At 47.9% G+C, this 16193-nt stretch overlaps 1 protein-coding gene across 2 annotated transcripts; it reads right to left on the bottom strand.

Annotated features, from left to right (window-relative positions):
• Window positions 1-392: 392 nt before the first annotated feature.
• LOC135179389 (myosin heavy chain, skeletal muscle, adult-like) lies at window positions 393-15498 on the bottom strand. Of its 2 annotated transcripts, none has more exons than XM_064151144.1 (38): window positions 15292-15498; window positions 15059-15202; window positions 14807-14963; window positions 13530-13557; window positions 13314-13431; window positions 12904-12996; window positions 12569-12632; window positions 12389-12487; window positions 12183-12286; window positions 11965-12103; window positions 11368-11486; window positions 11121-11270; window positions 10582-10752; window positions 9759-10068; window positions 9535-9608; window positions 8803-8890; window positions 8591-8708; window positions 8244-8367; window positions 8022-8158; window positions 7667-7922; window positions 6473-6715; window positions 6197-6373; window positions 5975-6120; window positions 5793-5883; window positions 5314-5703; window positions 5024-5150; window positions 4759-4877; window positions 4064-4260; window positions 3493-3676; window positions 3241-3406; window positions 2946-3070; window positions 2445-2753; window positions 2138-2341; window positions 1743-1868; window positions 1481-1651; window positions 1290-1394; window positions 1060-1155; window positions 393-662 (listed from the first exon to the last, which is right to left on the bottom strand). In XM_064151144.1, the coding sequence occupies exons 1-38, from the start codon at window positions 15496-15498 to the stop codon at window positions 510-512; spliced, it is 5829 nt and encodes a 1942-aa protein (XP_064007214.1). In that variant the 3' UTR covers window positions 393-509. The 2 variants fall into 2 exon arrangements, with proteins under 2 accessions (XP_064007214.1, XP_064007213.1); XM_064151143.1 differs by having other exon boundaries at window positions 9741-10068; window positions 12904-13013; window positions 13310-13431.
• Window positions 15499-16193: the final 695 nt, after the last annotated feature.

The following is a 16193-nucleotide window of genomic DNA, read 5'->3' on the forward strand; positions in this document are numbered from 1 at the left end:
AAGAGAACTTACTGAGAGGCTGATGTCAGGGTTTGTGGCTGCCAGGGTGACAATCCAAAGCAAGAAAAGGAGAAAGGAAAGGGATCAGCCTCTCTGGCTTTTGGTGTGGGAAGTGAGCTGTGCTGCAAGGACAACGGGAGAAGTTTGAAGAAGTTTGTGAGGGCAGGAGCAGGACAAGGAGCTGCTGAAGGCAGAGGAGGGCACAGGCCAAAGCAGCAGCAGCCCCATAGGAATGGGCAGCCTCTTGAGTTTGTGAGTCCTCAATCCAGAGGGTGCACCAGTATCTCCCTCACCCCAGCCAGGAGAGGGAAACCAATTCTGCCCTGCAGCGCCCCAGGCTCGCTCAGAATCAACCCCAGTGAAGACTCTGCTCAGAGTGTGCGTGCAGGGGAGTCTACATTCTTTATTCTCTAGGCACATTGAGGGGTACAAAGACTCTCGCAGCAGGAAGCACCCGAGGGGTCTGCACTTTGTGCAGCCTCAGGTCACTTTGCTGCCTCGTGTCAGCCTCACTCTTCCTCTTCTATCCTCCTGTGGAACTCGCGGCTCTTGGCCCGCAGCTTGTTGACCTGCGACTCCGCAATGTCAGCTCGCTCCTCGGCCTCCTCCAGCTCGTGCTGGATCTTGCGGAACTTGGAGAGGTTGACGTTGGAGAGCTCCTCCTGGGCGGGGAGAGGGAGGCGGTGGGGAGCAGCCCAGCCCAGGCCTTCTCTGCTGCTGCACATCTCTCAGGATGCTTACAGCACTTGCACGATGCCAACGATCTCTTCTTTCCCACCCTTCCACCTCTGCTGCACCACCAGCACTGTCCATAGCATCTCCTTCCTACAGCCGCTGCTCTTCTAATGCCAAACACAATTCCCTGCACTTGCCCTCCTCGTCAGCTTCCTCATTCCCCCACTGAATTCATTCCCAAAGGCCAATTTGCAAGCATCTCCCAGAACTTGGAGCCCTCTGCTACTGAGCACTGGCACTTCCCAACTTTCTTGTATTCCTCTCCTCAACACCAAGGCCACCCACTTGGAAAGTGTCTTACCAAGCACTCAGAGTGATACTTACAGCCTCTTCAGATTGTCTCTTGTAGGACTTCACCTTCATTTGCAGCTTGTCCACCAGATCCTGCAGCCTCAGAATATTCTTCCTGTCTTCCTCAGACTGCAGCAGGGAGCAAACAGGCAAGAGGCAGAGTTATTGCCTTCTCCAAACCATAAAGTTCCATTTTGCCTTGGGCTTCTTGTAAAAGCTTTGGCTGCCTGGCTCTGTGAGCCCCAGGAGGTCTGCTGCCTCACCTGGTAGGTCAGCTCCTTCACCCTCCGCTCGTACTTGCGCACACCCTTCACGGCTTCAGCGCTGCGCTTCTGCTCAGCATCCACCTCCCCTTCCAGCTCCCGCACCTGCAAGGAGGAGCACAACTTTGGAGCTTCCCTGACACCTCTGCAAGGGATCTACTCACTCACTCACAAATGCCAGCCCTACGCACCCTGGCCTCCAGCTTCTGGATCTGCTTCCTGCCTCCCTTCAGGGCCAGCTGCTCAGCCTCATCCAGACGGTGCTGCAGGTCCTTCACTGTCTGGTCCAGGTTCTTCTTCATCCTCTCCAGGTGGGCACTGGTGTCCTGCTCTTTCTTCAGCTCTTCTGCCATCATGGCTGCCTGATGAGAGCAAAGGGTCAAAGGCATTTTGGTGCTGGAGACAGTCTGGGGGATGATCCAGCAGCAGCAGTGAAAGGAGCCCCCAACTCACGTCAGTGATGGCCTTCTTGGCCTTCTCTTCAGCATTGCGAGCTTCCTGGATCGTATCCTCCATTTCACCCTGGATTTGGGCAATGTCTGTCTCCAGCTTCTTCTTGGTGTTGATCAAGCTGGTGTTCTGTACAAAAAGAGATTGCAAGACTTGTGTTGGGAGGCTGCAGTGCCCGACCTACAGCCTCAGCCAAGTCTTTCCTCTTTGAGACTGAGGCTCAAAATCCAGAATTCTTTTCCAAAGATTGTTTATGAAGTATCAGAGGTGGAGAGAGCTGAGCAGGGGCAGCAGTAGAGAGGCCATCCTAGACCTCTGCCCTGACCCAACCTCTGGCATAAAGCAGCCCTCTCCTTTTGGTAGGTGTCATTCCAGCTGCTTTGGCACCACTGCCAGACCTGGGTGTGGAGCAGCTGCACACGTTCTGTGGCATCCAGGAGCTCCTGCTCAGCCAGTTTCCTCGAGCGCTCTGTTTGCTCCAGGGCTGCCCTGAGCTCCTCAATCTCAGCCTGCAGCAGGTTTGCTCTGCGCTCCACCATGGCCACCTGCTCCTTCAGGTCCTCCTGAGTCCTGAGAGCATCATCCAAGTGTATCTGGGTATCCTGGCAAGGAGGGACAAGAGAGATTACAAGGTGGCAGTGTGTGCTTGGGTGCCAAAAAATGTCAGGACTGACATTTCTTTTTCTGCAGTTTTGCTGAACACACCTTGAGCACAGCCTGTGTGTTCCTCAGGTTCTTCTGTGCCTCTGCAGCCACACGGTTGGCATGGCTCAGCTGGATCTCCATCTCATTCAGGTCTCCTTCCATCTTCTTCTTCAGGCGCAGGGCTTCATTCCTGCTCCTGATCTCAGCATCCAGGCTGCTCTGCAAGGACTCCACAATCCTGAGGTGGTTCCTCTTCATCTGGTCAATCTCCTCATCTTTCTCTGCTATCTTCCTGTCAATCTCAGCCTTCACCTGGTTGAGCTCAAGCTGGAGGCGCAGGATCTTCCCCTCTTCATGTTCCAGGGAGGCCTGGAGAAGGGGACACAAACGTTTATGACACAGATAAAGCCACAGCTGCTCTCTAGGGAGTTAGGGACTCTCTTGGGGAAGCTCAGCTGGATGCACTCCCTGGCCAGCCCAGAGTGGGACCAAGCAGGTTGCAACCTTTTGTCTCCTTTGCCCCTACTTTGAGTGCAGACAGCAGTGATCATGGACATGTACCTCAGCTTCTTCCAAGGAGGCTTGGAGCTCAGATTTCTCCTGCTCAATCTGCTTCTTGACCTTCTCCAGCTCATGAATTGCCTTTCCTCCCTCTGCAATCTGCTCTGTCAGGTCAGAAATCTCCTCTGGGGAAGCAAAGACCAATGGCAGGCTCAGGCACAGAGCAGCAAGGCAAGGGCCCTGCAACACCAACCTGACAGGCACCCCTGTCACCTGAAGGCACAGAGCCATGTGGAGCAGCAGGGCTGCTGGGTGGCAAGAAAGGGCACCCAGGAGCAGGGTGCCAGGCACTCACGCTGCAGGTTCTTGTTCTCCCGCTTGAGCGTTTCCAGGTGGTCCAAGGACTCCTCATAGGCATTCTTCATCTTGAAGAGCTCCGTGCTGAGAGAGCGAGACTCCTTCTGGGAGGCTTCCAGCTCAGCCTGCGTTTCCTCATACTTCTGCTTCCATTCTGCCAGGATCTGAGGAGACATGGGGTGTGAGTGTGGATGTGCTGGCCAGGAGGGCATGCTCTGCCCTGGCACCCCAGTGCTGGAGCCCAAAAGACCTTGTCAAAGTTCCTCTGCTTCTTGTCCAGAGCTGCACAGGCAGCATTTGATCTCTCCACGTCAATCATCAGGTCCTCCACTTCATTCTGCAGCCTCTGCTTTGTCTTTTCCAGGGAGGCACATTTGGCATTGACAGCTTCAACATGTTCCTCTGCCTCCTGCAGGCGCTGTGCCAGCTTCTTCCTGGGAGGAGATAAGCACAGCTCATACTGGGGTGTAAAACATACACTTTTTTTCCAATTTGACCCATGTGCTGATATGCTTTGGAGTATTTGGTTACCACTCTCATGGTGCAGTCTGTTCCCAGTATTCATCTTTCTTTCTTCCCTCATTATCCCAGCGCCGAGCTATCTACCTGTTCCCTGCACTCATCACGCATTGCCTTTCTCATCATTCATTTTCTTGCAGCCTATTTTGCCTATTTTTTTGAGAACCCCACTCCTAATAGTACACATTTCTGTTTTCTATAACTCCTCCCTCACAGACTACTGGGGTTTTGCCATTCAGTAGCTCAACTAGTCAAACTTCTGTTAGTGGTTTCTTCCAGCCTTCTCCACCTCCTCCACGTACTTGGCCTCCTCCAGCTCCTCCGTGCGCTGAATGGCGTCCGTCTCGTATTTGGTTCTCCACTGGGCCACTTCGCTGTTGGCCTTGGACAGGGCCCTCTGCAGCTCCCCCTTGGCTTCCTGCTCCTCCTCATACTGCTCCCGCAGCAGGTCACAGTCGTGGCGAGCAGACTGCAAGGCGTGGGCCAGGGCATTCTTGGCCTGAGGAGACAATGAGATTTGGACACTGTTACCTCTGAGCCCATCAAATGTTAACTTAGGGGATGTTGTTGCCAATTCCTTGAACTGGCATTAAAAATCAGCCTAAGGGAAAAGGTTACACTGATGTTCTGAGGACCTTCTTATAACTTCATTCATCAGAATGTAAGAGATTACCACAGAAGAGATGGTGAATCATGTCTAAATTATCACTGTGAATATGGGAATTGTTACACCCATTTAACTGTCATCTAAGGTTTCAGCTTGCATGAAGGAAAAGTAGTATAAGAATGGTTTGTAATCTGAAGTTACCCTTGCCTGACAGGTTGGAAGTTATCCCCTTTTCATTTTTTTTTCCACACTAAATAAAGAGGTGTCCAAATGGTCCTTACAGTTTGAGAGCCCCCGAAGTAAAATGACATGGATAAATAGTCCAACTTTATTATGACAGAAAATGGAATCTGACTCCAAAGCCAACCCTTACACATGAAGGGCCTTTACCTTTATTTCTTCTTCCAAATGTCTCTTTAGTTCCTCAATCTGTTGAGTAAATGCCTGTTTGCCTCTGGACAGCTGTGATATCAAAGCATCCTTTTCTTCCACCTGGCGTGAATATTCACCTGAGACATTTTACGGAGAGACTGTAACTCAGAAAACAACACTAAAACCTTCAAATCCATGCACAGCAGCTTAGAGTTGAATAAAGCATCACTGGCTGTGTCAGTTATAGGTTCAGGCATTGCAGAAGGATGTGGAGGTCTGTTACCTGCTTCAGTCTGCAGCCGAGCTCTTTGAGCATTGAGGTCATTGATCATGCGCTGATGCTCCTCCTCTTTAGTCTTCAACTCGCTCAGCTGATCCTCCAGGGTGCGGCACATCTTCTCCAGGTTTGCCTGGGGGTCACATACACATAAGGGAAGTTGGCAAACTGTTTTCCAGCATGTACTCCTGATGGAATGCACTGCAACTGTGCGTGATAGGCAGATGTAACCTGGAGGTTCAAAACCCTACTGGAGGTCATGTATCATAGAGCAGTACCTGACAGAAGTTCCATACCTTGGCTTTGGAGACGGACTCCATGTTACTGGCCAGGTCATCAACCTCCATCTTGAGCTCACTCTTCTCCTTCTCCAGCTTCTGCTTCACTCTCTGCAGGTTGTCGATCTGCTCCCCAAGCTCAGCAGTGCTGTCCGCGTGCTTCTTGCGCAGGGCGGCAGCCGTGGCCTCGTGCTGCAGCGTGGCCTCTTCCAGGTCACGACGCATCTTCTGGAACTCTGCCTCTCGCTTCTTGTTCATCTCAATCTGAGCTGATGTAGCTCCCCCTGCCTCTTCCAGGCGCTCACTGATCTCCTCCAGCTCCCGTGAGAGGTCAGCTCGATGCTTCTCTGCTTTTGCCCGAGACGTTCGCTCGGCCTCAATTTCTTCCTCCAGTTCCTCAATGCGAGCCTGGGGAACACATTGGCACCCTTCACACCCATGCCCTTCTCCTGCCTGCCCTGAGTCTGGGTGAAAGAGTAGAACCCACAGAGACTTGCCTGCAGCTCCTTGATCTTCTTCTGGAATTGCATGCCCAGGGCTTGCTCATCCTCGATTTTGCTCTGGATCTGGCTGATCTCAAAGTCTTTCCTTTGGGCAAAGCAAACCATGTTAGAGCTCAGAGGAAACAGACAAGTTCCCCAGCCCTGTGCTCAGCTGCCCCACATGGAGCCACACTTACTTCTTCAGCTTCTCATCCAGCTGCTGCTTATCATTTTCCAGATCCATGATGCTGTCTTGAGCCAGCTTCAGGTCTCCTTCCAGTTTCCTCTTGGCTCTCTCCAGGTCCATGCGCAGTTTCTTCTCTTGCTCCAGGGACCCTTCCAGCTAAAGAGAAGAAGCCATCAGTGCTCTGCCAAGCAGCTCAAACTGCACCACTGTCCTCTTCTTGCTCTTTTCTTACATCATCCACTTGCTGCTCCAGTTTGATTTTAGCTTTGGTCAGAGTGTTGACTTTGTCCTCCTCTGCCTGCAGGTCATCCAGTGTCTGCTGATGAGCCTCTTGGAGAGCTTTCTTCTCTTTTGTCAGCTTCACAATGGTTTCATCCAGAGCTGCCATCTCCTCTGTGAGGTTTTTCACCTGTGTGAAGAGCAAGGCAGATAAAATTATCACTTATAACTTGAGACTGAATGGCAAACCAGAGGTCTTTTCTTGAGAGTGACCCCTCCTGCCTCATACCTTGTTCTCAGTGGCATGCTTTTCCTTCTCCACCTTGGCCAGTGTTAGCTCAAGGTCATCAATATCTTTCTTCAGCTCTGAGCATTCATCCTCCAGTTTTCTCTTCTTGGCTGTCAGCTCAGCATTAATTTCTTCTTCCTCCTCAGCCCTTTCAGTAATTTCTTTTACTTTGGCCTCCAGCTGGATTTTGGTTTTGATGAGCTGGTCACATCTCTCCTCAGCGTCGGCCAAGCTGTCTGCTTCCTGGTGAGGACACACAGATTTTCTTGTATTGCTTTCTGAACTTGTCTAAGTAAGCACACATTAAACTGTGGTCTGATCCTGATGCAACCTTAATCTTAGTTTGTTTCAGTTTTGGTTGTTTTGGGTTGGGTTTTTTTGGGGGGGATGCATTGTACAACCTATCAGCTGAAAACAACAGTGATTCCTAAACTTTATTCTCTCTCATAAAAATGTCTTATAGATGTGATAGGTGTGAAGGTTTCTCATTTACCTGGAGCAGAAAGGAATTAGAGACATTAATTTTCAGAGACACAGTATTCATTACCGTTCCTTCTGTAACCGAATCCTTCTGAGCACATTGTTATGTTGTGAGTGAGGGCTCTGCTAGTCCCTATAACAATTTAATAGGAAGAAGATCACTCTCTCCCTAAATGTGTGAAGACTGCTCCTTGTGCTAGTGGGACCATAGTCTCCTAACTTAGCTGTTTGGATTTCCTGATCTAGGGTAGGGTCTCCCTGCCCATGGCAGGGAGGTTGGAAGTAGATGATCCTTGTGGTCCCTTTCAACCCTGCCTGATTCTATGAGTCCTTCCATGGACTTGCATTTGTGCTCCAAAATGAATACATTGTTCTGCATCCTGGTGAGATGAAGAGAAGCCCTGCAGGAGCCACCTGCTCAGAGGGAGCTGGAGATACAGGCAAAATCTGCTCTGAGTATTTCATCCTGGCCAGCTGTAGCAGCCTCCTTTGTCTGAGCATCAGGAGCTCTGAGTCCCTGTCTCTTTGCACTGGATGTCAGAAAGCTCACAGCTACTGTCAGACAGTAGTTTTCTCAACTTCACATACATGGGATGGGTAATGCAACAAATACCCAATGTTTAGTCAGGTATAGTCTGACTTTCCGCTTCATAAAGAGCACTTTGCATGCATAGACTCCTTTACTGTGTGATAAATTAATGGTGATAAACTCACAGCCTGCACTTGCAGCTGCAGATCATTTTTCTCCTTCACCAGGGCCACCATTTTCTCCTCCAGCTCTTTTCTCTTGGCTTCAGACTTTGCAAGCTCCTCCTTGGTTTTCTCAAACTCTTGCTTCATGTTGGCCATCTCCTTCTCAGATTCTGCACTCTTCAGCAAGGGCTTGATCTTGAAGAACAGCTTCATCCAGGGCCAGTGCTTGACATTCATGAATGCACGGATGTTGTACTGGATGCAGAAGATGGACTCCCTGAAGCACAATTAAAATGCACATTGAATATATTCTGTGTGACAAGCATCAGCACTGTCTTCAAGCATAGTGATTTGGGGACAGATGAGCAATTTCTACCTTCTCTCCACCATTTTCTGGTATGCCACTCTTGCCAGGAAGCCTCTGCACATGGCCTGTGTGCGGGTGATGAGCTGTGCCAGCTTCTCATCCCTCATCTCCTCCAGGAGTCCCAGCAGCCCAGCTTTGAAGAACACCTTGAGAAAAAGAGCATTGCAGCACCTGACTGCCAGGCAGAGCACAGCACAGGCACACACTGAGTGAGTCAAGGAGACTCTGTACCTTGGTGTGGCCAAATTTGTACTGGGTATGGTCCACATCGATTGACCCAAGAAGCTTCTCAGAAGCCTTCTTGCTGTCAATGAACTGTCCCTCTGGGATGGCACTGGCATTAAGCACCTTGTACCTATGAAAAGACAAAGATGAGGCTGCTTTCCCCACCAACACACACCAGCTGCTGAACACCACCAGCACATACACTGCTGGTTTCAAATAGAATCATAGAATGTCAGGGGCTGGAAGGGACCTTGAAAGATCATCTGGTCCAGCCCCCAGCAGGGCCAGCCTGAATGAACTTGTCTGAGTGACCCAGCTTTGCTTTAATCATGCTGAGAAGTGCCTGCTCTCACCTCTGTTTGAAGTCAGCATAGAGGACTCTGCTGGGGAATCCCTTTCTGCAGATTCGGATCCCTTCCAGCACGCCGTTACAGCGCAGCTGGTGCAGAACCAGCTCATGCTCCATGGCACCTGGCAATTCAGAGCACAAGGGAATGCCACAGTGTCCAGTGCAAAGGACAACAGCTGCACCAGAGGAAGTTCTTTTTCTGCCTGAGCATCTTACCAGGTGTTTTTGTTTCATTTGGGATGATGCAACGGACAAAGTGGGGGTGAGTGCTCCGCAGGTTGGTCATCAGCTTGTTGAGATTCTCCTGAAGGAGCAGATGGTGATGTGAGTTTGTACATTCAGTGTTTGATGCACTAAGCCTGTGTTAACGCCTTTGTGACTTCTCAGAATCACCTGTGTTTCAGAACACTTAGGGAAAGCCACAATAACAATCTTCTCTTTGAAGACTGTGAACAACATTTTTGAAGACTGAACTACTGCTATGTTGCTGTTGATGCAGTGCAAACTAACATACAACTTCCAAACAAAGTCATTAGATTTGAGGCTTTTCTCATTCTGCCTTCACAAGTCAATCTACTGAAGTTAAAAACAGTGGTGTTTTACCAAATAAGATTAATATCACCTTGGGGAGCACTCTCAACTCCCAAACCCACCAACCTCACAGGGATGCAGGAAGAGTAGAGTTCTAGTCTGACCCAAAGCCACAAAAATAAAACCATCTGAATAAGATTCTCTACAAGCAAACAAACAGAAAAACAAGCAAAAAAAATTGAATTTTCATCTTCTTTGAGGAATGAATTCTCATTTTTGAGCAAAATTAAAACTGAAGCTAGAAAGCCTGATACAGGCTTTCCAAAGACTATCACCACTGATACAACAACACAAAATAACCCTTTGCAATTTAATATTTCTGCACATTACAAAGAGATAACAAACACAGTACAGTACCCGGAAAAGAGCTGAGACAGTCTGGAAAGAGGAACCCTTCTTCTTAGCACCCTTTTTCCCACCACCACCAGCATCTGTAAATGGAAAAACAAAACCAACAACAACAAAGCTGAATAATGGATGCTGTATATTGGAAAAAGAACTTTAAATGTTTAGTATTTACTGTTGTAATTCTCTGAGGCCACATTGTCCCACATAGAAAATACATTTCTCTGAGGGCTGACCTGCATCTGCTCCACCGTAGTTGGCAAAGAGCAAGGCCAGTGTCTTCACAGAGGATTTCTGGTACAACCCAATGACAGTTTCATTCAGGGGGTCCTTGTTCTTCTCCAGCCAGCCAGTGATATTGTAGTCCACAGTGCCAGCGTAGTGCACCAGGGAGAAGTGAGCCTCAGCCTTGCCTTTGGCAGGTTTGGGCTTCTGGAAATTGCTGGACTTGCCCAGATGCTGGTCATAGAGCTTGTTCTTGAAAGAGGTGTCAGTTGCCTTGGGGAACATGCACTCCTCTTCCAGGATGGAGAAGATGCCCATGGGCTGGCAGGTAGCACAAGAAGTGAGAGAAAAAGATGGTGATGATGAGAAACATGCTGTCAATGTCAAAGGCACCAGTGTTTTGCTGTTAGCATCTCAGCCCATGGTCTGCAAAACATTACAATAAAAAAGGGAGAAGCAGATGAGGAAGGAGATATCCTTTGGTTAAAAAGTTGCTAGGGTCACAGAAGGCTGTTCCCAATCATTTCATGGCAACGTCAGAGAAAATTAACTAAAGGTCAACTTTTTTTATGTGTTGCTGTTCCATTTTAGCTTACTGAAGTACCTTTGCTGATGAGAAAATTGCAAATATCCCACTGCAAAACCTGCCCTCCCCATAAACCTTCCTTATGGACAGGTATATAACATGACAGTCTTTTATGTGACATCATTTTGTAATCTGGAAAGAAAACAAGTCCTCATATGCAAACATGATCTCATGTGAAAAAGCCTCTCAAGCATGCCTCTTGGAAGTATCAAAGATCCAACATGTCACAGACTTGAACAGGAAGATACCTTCTCAATGAGCTCAATGCAGGCAGCCAGGTCCATCCCAAAGTCAATGAATGTCCACTCAATCCCTTCCTTCTTGTACTCCTCCTGCTCCAGCACGAACATGTGGTGGTTGAAAAACTGTTGCAGTTTCTCATTGGTGAAGTTGATGCAGAGCTGCTCAAAGCTGTTGAACTGCCAGACATAAAAACATACACAATGTTTTTGACTTTCAGCAACAGCAGCAAGGGGTTTTCTTGCATAATCCTAGTTCAGTATGGGTGATGCCATAAATACAAGGCCTCTTCCTAAGTACTTTTCCTATACTATCTCACTGGGATAGGCTTTGCACTTCGAAAATATAAAAGGTTTCAAATCTGATGTAATCAGGAGTTACTCCTTTGTTATTATCATTATTATTATATTCAGAATTGAAAAGGTGATTCTGAAGGTCCAGCAAATAAGTGTAGGAAGATACTAACTTCTACCAAAAATCTGTCTCAGAATTCTCCTTAGTCTCAATTGCTCTTCTATTCAAATGCCATTAAAACTGTGCCCCTTACATCAAAGATCTCGAAGCCAGCAATGTCCAGCACACCAATGAAGTACTGCCTGGGCTGCTTGGTGTCCAGCTGCTGGTTGATGCGAACAACCATCCACAGGAACATCTTCTCATAGACAGCTTTGGCCAGGGCACCAACTGCATTGTTCACCTACATCAGAGACAAAAGATCCAGAGTTCCCTGCTAGGCTCAAGGAAGACCACTCAAGTACTCTTCCAGCCACGTCTGTTGCCCCTTCAGCTGTTACCTGTGTCACATTTTGACCTTTGGTCACATATTCATTCCCGACCTTGACTCGGGGATAGCAGAGGGCCTTGAGCAGCTCAGCTGAGTTCAGGCCCATCAGGTAGGCAGCCTTGTCAGCCACTGAGGGAGAGAGAGGAAGGAGAATTCACCTGTGGGCAGTGCCCAGACTGTGGGCAGTGTGAACAACTCTGCGGTGTGTGTTCTAGAAAAGGCAAAGAGCTGCTCTGGTCCTTGGAGCTCTCAGAAGGAAGTTGAATTCTGGAAGGTAATGATGGCTTGCTATGAAAGGGCCTGAATCTGGAAGTTCCCAGAGGAACCCCAAAATGCCTCATGCAGCACCTTTGCTTTCCTGTGGCAGGTGGATTTCTGCATGGCAAAGCATGCAGGATTTTTGTGTCTGCCAGTATCCAGTGGCTGAAAGAATGACACTTAGCCATGGGCAGGGAAGCTCCCTGCAGTTAGGCAATGAACAAAGAAACTTTTCCTCAGTGGTTTTGTGGTGGCCCAGGCCAATGCAGGTCTGTCTTTGGAGGCCAACACAGCATCTCTGCTAGCAGAGAAGCTCTCTGAACAAGTCACTCAATGAATTCAGTGGTACCTTCTGTGCCATCAGGCTCTGCCTGCTCCTCTCGTTGTTTCTGCTTGAACTTCAGGTTCCCATAGTGCATGACAGCCCCTGTCAGCTTGTAGATGGCCACCTTTTCATCTGCACTGAAGCCCAGGATGTCAATGGCACTCTGGCAACAGAAACAGTGATGTGAATATATATGTACCAGACTTGTAACTGCCAGATGTCCTGTTTGGTAAGTTACTGACATCTGTAGCCATCAGCTCCTCCTGGTCATCAATGCTGGGAACAGTGATTTCACCTTGGCTCACGAACTGGAAATCATAAGGGTTGGTGGTAATGAGGAGCATGTCTGAAATCACCAAAAAGAGAAAAATAAGCTTACTTAACTTTCCAGATGGCACAATAAAATATTGCTCAGTGACTTTCCTTAAAAAGTTAGTGCTTTTCCTACCAATTAGCTCTGGCTTCTTGTTGGACATGATCTGGTAGAATATGTGGTAGCTTCGTTCTGCTTTGAGCTGGAAAGTGACTCTGGACTTCTCCAACAGATCTGGCAAGGAAGACAGGACAGAGTTAGAACTAAATAGAGGAGAATTAGAAAAAATATGATCAGGTCAGGGGAGTCTCTCACAAGTTTCAATGTCAGCAGAAGCCAGTTTGCCTGTAGCTCCAAAGTGGATTCTGATGAATTTGCCCTGTTAAGGAGAAGCAGCAGCATCTCAGCCTGAGTGCATTGCATTGCCATCCCCCTATAGAATCCTAAAATCCTTTTGAGGATCTCTGAGATCACCATGCCCAATGATTAACCTAACACCACCATCACCATTAAGCCATATCCTGAAGTGCCATGGCTACTTGTTGTTTAACACCTCCAGGGACAGTGCCTCGACCACCTCTTATGTGAGAATGCCCCTGGCCCATCACTGCTGCTCTGATGAGGAGGGGATTATGTGCAAAGCAACTCACAAAGCGTGAGGAGTTGTCGTTCCTCACGGTCTTGGCGTTTCCAAAGGCCTCCAGCAGTGGGTTGGCGCTGATGATTTGATCCTCAAGCGTGCCCTGCAGGGTGGTCATTACTGGGGGTTATCCTTTCCAAGGCCATGTGAGGAACAGCCAATGCATTGATCCAAGCTAATACCTATTAAATCACTATTTGATCCTCAAGCATTCCCTATAGGAAGATCATTATTGGGGGTTATCCTTTCCAAAAAAATCCTTCAGGAACAGAGGAAAGCATCGATTCAAGCTAATGCCTATCAGTTAATAATTTGATACTAAACATGATGATAATAAGCAGAATAATCATTACTAACCCGACAGAGTTTAGCTGATATAGCAACTACATGTTCAGTGTTGAGTTTGTTTGCCCAACTCACCTGCATCTTGCCTGTTGGCTGCTGCTCCTCCTTCTTCTTGTCCCCACTGGCTGCAATTGTTGCAAAGTACTGGATGACTCTCTTGGTGTTCACAGTCTTCCCTGCACCGGATTCTCCACTGCCAGAGCAAAGGGAGAAGCAGAGAGCCTGTGGTCAGGCAGGTGGTCCCCTGGCACCAGGCAGCCCCATAGGGACTCAAGCAGGGAGGGTACCTACGTGATGAGGATGGACTGGTTCTCCCGATCTGTGAGAAGACAAAGACAAGAAAGCTTTTCACAGTGCTCATGGGCAACAACTATAAAACTAGGAGGAGAATATGAGCTGAAGCTCCCAGAGCATGCAGAGACTGAAGACAGTGAAAAACCCTGGGAATTCTAACGCCTACTTGTGTTATTTTCTGCAGTACTTCAGTATTATCGACTGAATCAGAAAAGACATCACTTCATAGTAGTTTTGTAGCCTTACATCCTCAGAAGTACTGTCTTGTTATGGGACTTATTCCTCTTTACTAGGTAGACAACTGTAACTAACCATCAAAGCTGGAGTCCAACAGTGTGTGAATTCTTCTGGAGATAAAACTATGCTGAGTAATCTCACAGAAATTTGGAGGTCTCATGAACATGAGAAAGGTCTGATGACCCTCTTTTGCTGTTTTGAATATCTCTTCTTTTTATTTAATCTTCATTATCTACATTGTCAGGTATTCCTGAAACCACACATAGCTAACCTTAATTTTTCATTTCTTGATTCTGGATCTGTTTTGCCAATTGTAACAAAAGAAGATCTGAAATCCTGCACATCTTGCAATGCACAATTAAGAGAGAGGAAAAAAAGCACTGGCAGGAAGAGGAAAAAGTAGAAATTTTTTTAAGCCACTCAATTTAAGCCCTGAAGGTTTAATTTTTTCCTTGACTTTGTTTTTTGAGGTTTACTCTTCACACTAAGATGCAAGTGACTGTCAAGGGCAGCCATCAACGTGGGGGTTGCACAGATCATTAAAAGCTGTATGTGCTTCAGACCACCCACCCTCGTTTCCATCCTGAATGCTATTTGCATAAAAATCAGGTGAAGCTTTTGTCCTGTCCAGCGCACAGAGAGATTTTCTGTTTTACCTTAGCACTGCACCTTGCTAATTGTTCACATTGTTCGCAAGGCAGGTGCGACATAGCTGTGCTCTGTGCTCTCAGGCAGAGGCTGGGTTAGTGATTAAGATCTATGCACGTATGTAAGATCCCACCAGAGTCAGCAAAGCCTATAGCAGGAAAGAGATGTCTTTGTTCCAGTGAATTTAGTCCTTCCAGGCTGCTTGCATTAGCCCAACTGTTTATCAGTTCTAAAAGACCACAGACTCTGAGCTCACAACACTGCTGCTCACTGACAGTTGAAGGCATTCATCCTCCATTACTCTCAAACACACACAATATTGTCATGGTTGCACCAGAATGTCCTGCATTTCATTGCAAGAGCAGTTAAAAAGACTTCAACTAACTCACCAGTCAGCATGAACTGATAGGCGTTGTCAGAGATGGAGAAGATGTGTGGAGGAGCCTCCTGGCGCTTCTTGCCTCGGTAGGCCAACACCACCTCCGGGTTGTACACCGGCAGCCACTTGTAGGGGTTGACAGTGACACAGAAGAGACCCGAATAGGTCTGTGGGCAAGGGAGACAGCAGGTTGGCTTCCACTCAGCCTGCCACAGCAGCTCCTGCTGGCCCCCAAAGGCAGACTGCTGCTGCTGCTACTCACGTAGATCATCCAGGCTGCATAACGCTCTTTGAGGTTGTACAGCACAGCAGGTTCGTGCAGGTGGGTCATCATGGCCATGTCCTCGATCTTGTCATACTTGGGAGGGTTCATGGAGAAGACCTGATCTTCCTTCACAGTCAGGGTCTGTCAGAGGAAGAGGAAGATGCATGAATGTCAGATAAGAGCTGAGGGTGGGAATTTCAAACCATTTCTAACCCTTGTTTTTCACTCACCTCTCCTTTTTCAGTCTTGACGGTGACCTTCCCTGATTCTTTGCTCTGGATTGTCCCTTTCACAAAGGACTCTTTAGGATGAGCCACGAAGACAGACGTTTTGGCATCAAAGGGCTTGTTCTGGGCCTCAATTCTCTCCTTCTCTGACTTGCGGAGGTAGGGAGCTGCCTCCCCAAAAACAGCCATCTCGGCATCTCCAGAGGCCATGGCTGCACTTTACTGAAAGTGCCTCAGCAGAGATGTCTGATGAGGAAACAGGCTGTGGATCACTGAGAATAATATGATCTGTATCAGTGAGAAAACTCCTTGCTCTGTAGGTAACAAACTGCTAGCTGGTTTCCCATAATATCTCTAAGAAGCAACTACTGAAATCCATCCACTGATATAAACTTAACTGGAAAAATTACTTTTTTACTATTTCCACCAGTGTCACTTAAGCCAAAGTCAGCAGAAATACGAGAAGATTTACAAGAAGAACTCATGCAGGTGTGTAAAAGTCCTCCCTTAGCCTGGCAGAGCATTGTTCAGGGTCTTACCTTTGAAGAAATGTTTGTACCCCAGAAACTGGCACCCCTGTGAAATAGGAATGGGAGAGACAATTTATAGAGTGAAGACACAGACATGCCCTGGAATTGTATTGAATATTGCTGTTTGCAGGGGCAGTCTCCTGTGGCAGCGCTTGCGAGAGGCAGGAGAAGTGGAATGGGATATTGCAGGGTTATCATCCTCTTTCTTCAGAGCTCACAAAACACATGCACTTACCTGGAAGCCTTCTGTGGAGACAGGTCAGGCTCGTCCCTGGGAGATTTTATAGTGTCTGCGCTGCAGATGCTGCAGATGCTCCCCCTTTCTTTGGTCAAAACATTTCTGGCAAACCTTCTGTGGCTAAGCATTGTCTGGCA

This window comes from Pogoniulus pusillus, chromosome 11 (genome assembly GCF_015220805.1).
Source record: "Pogoniulus pusillus isolate bPogPus1 chromosome 11, bPogPus1.pri, whole genome shotgun sequence".
NCBI lineage: Eukaryota > Metazoa > Chordata > Aves > Piciformes > Lybiidae > Pogoniulus > Pogoniulus pusillus.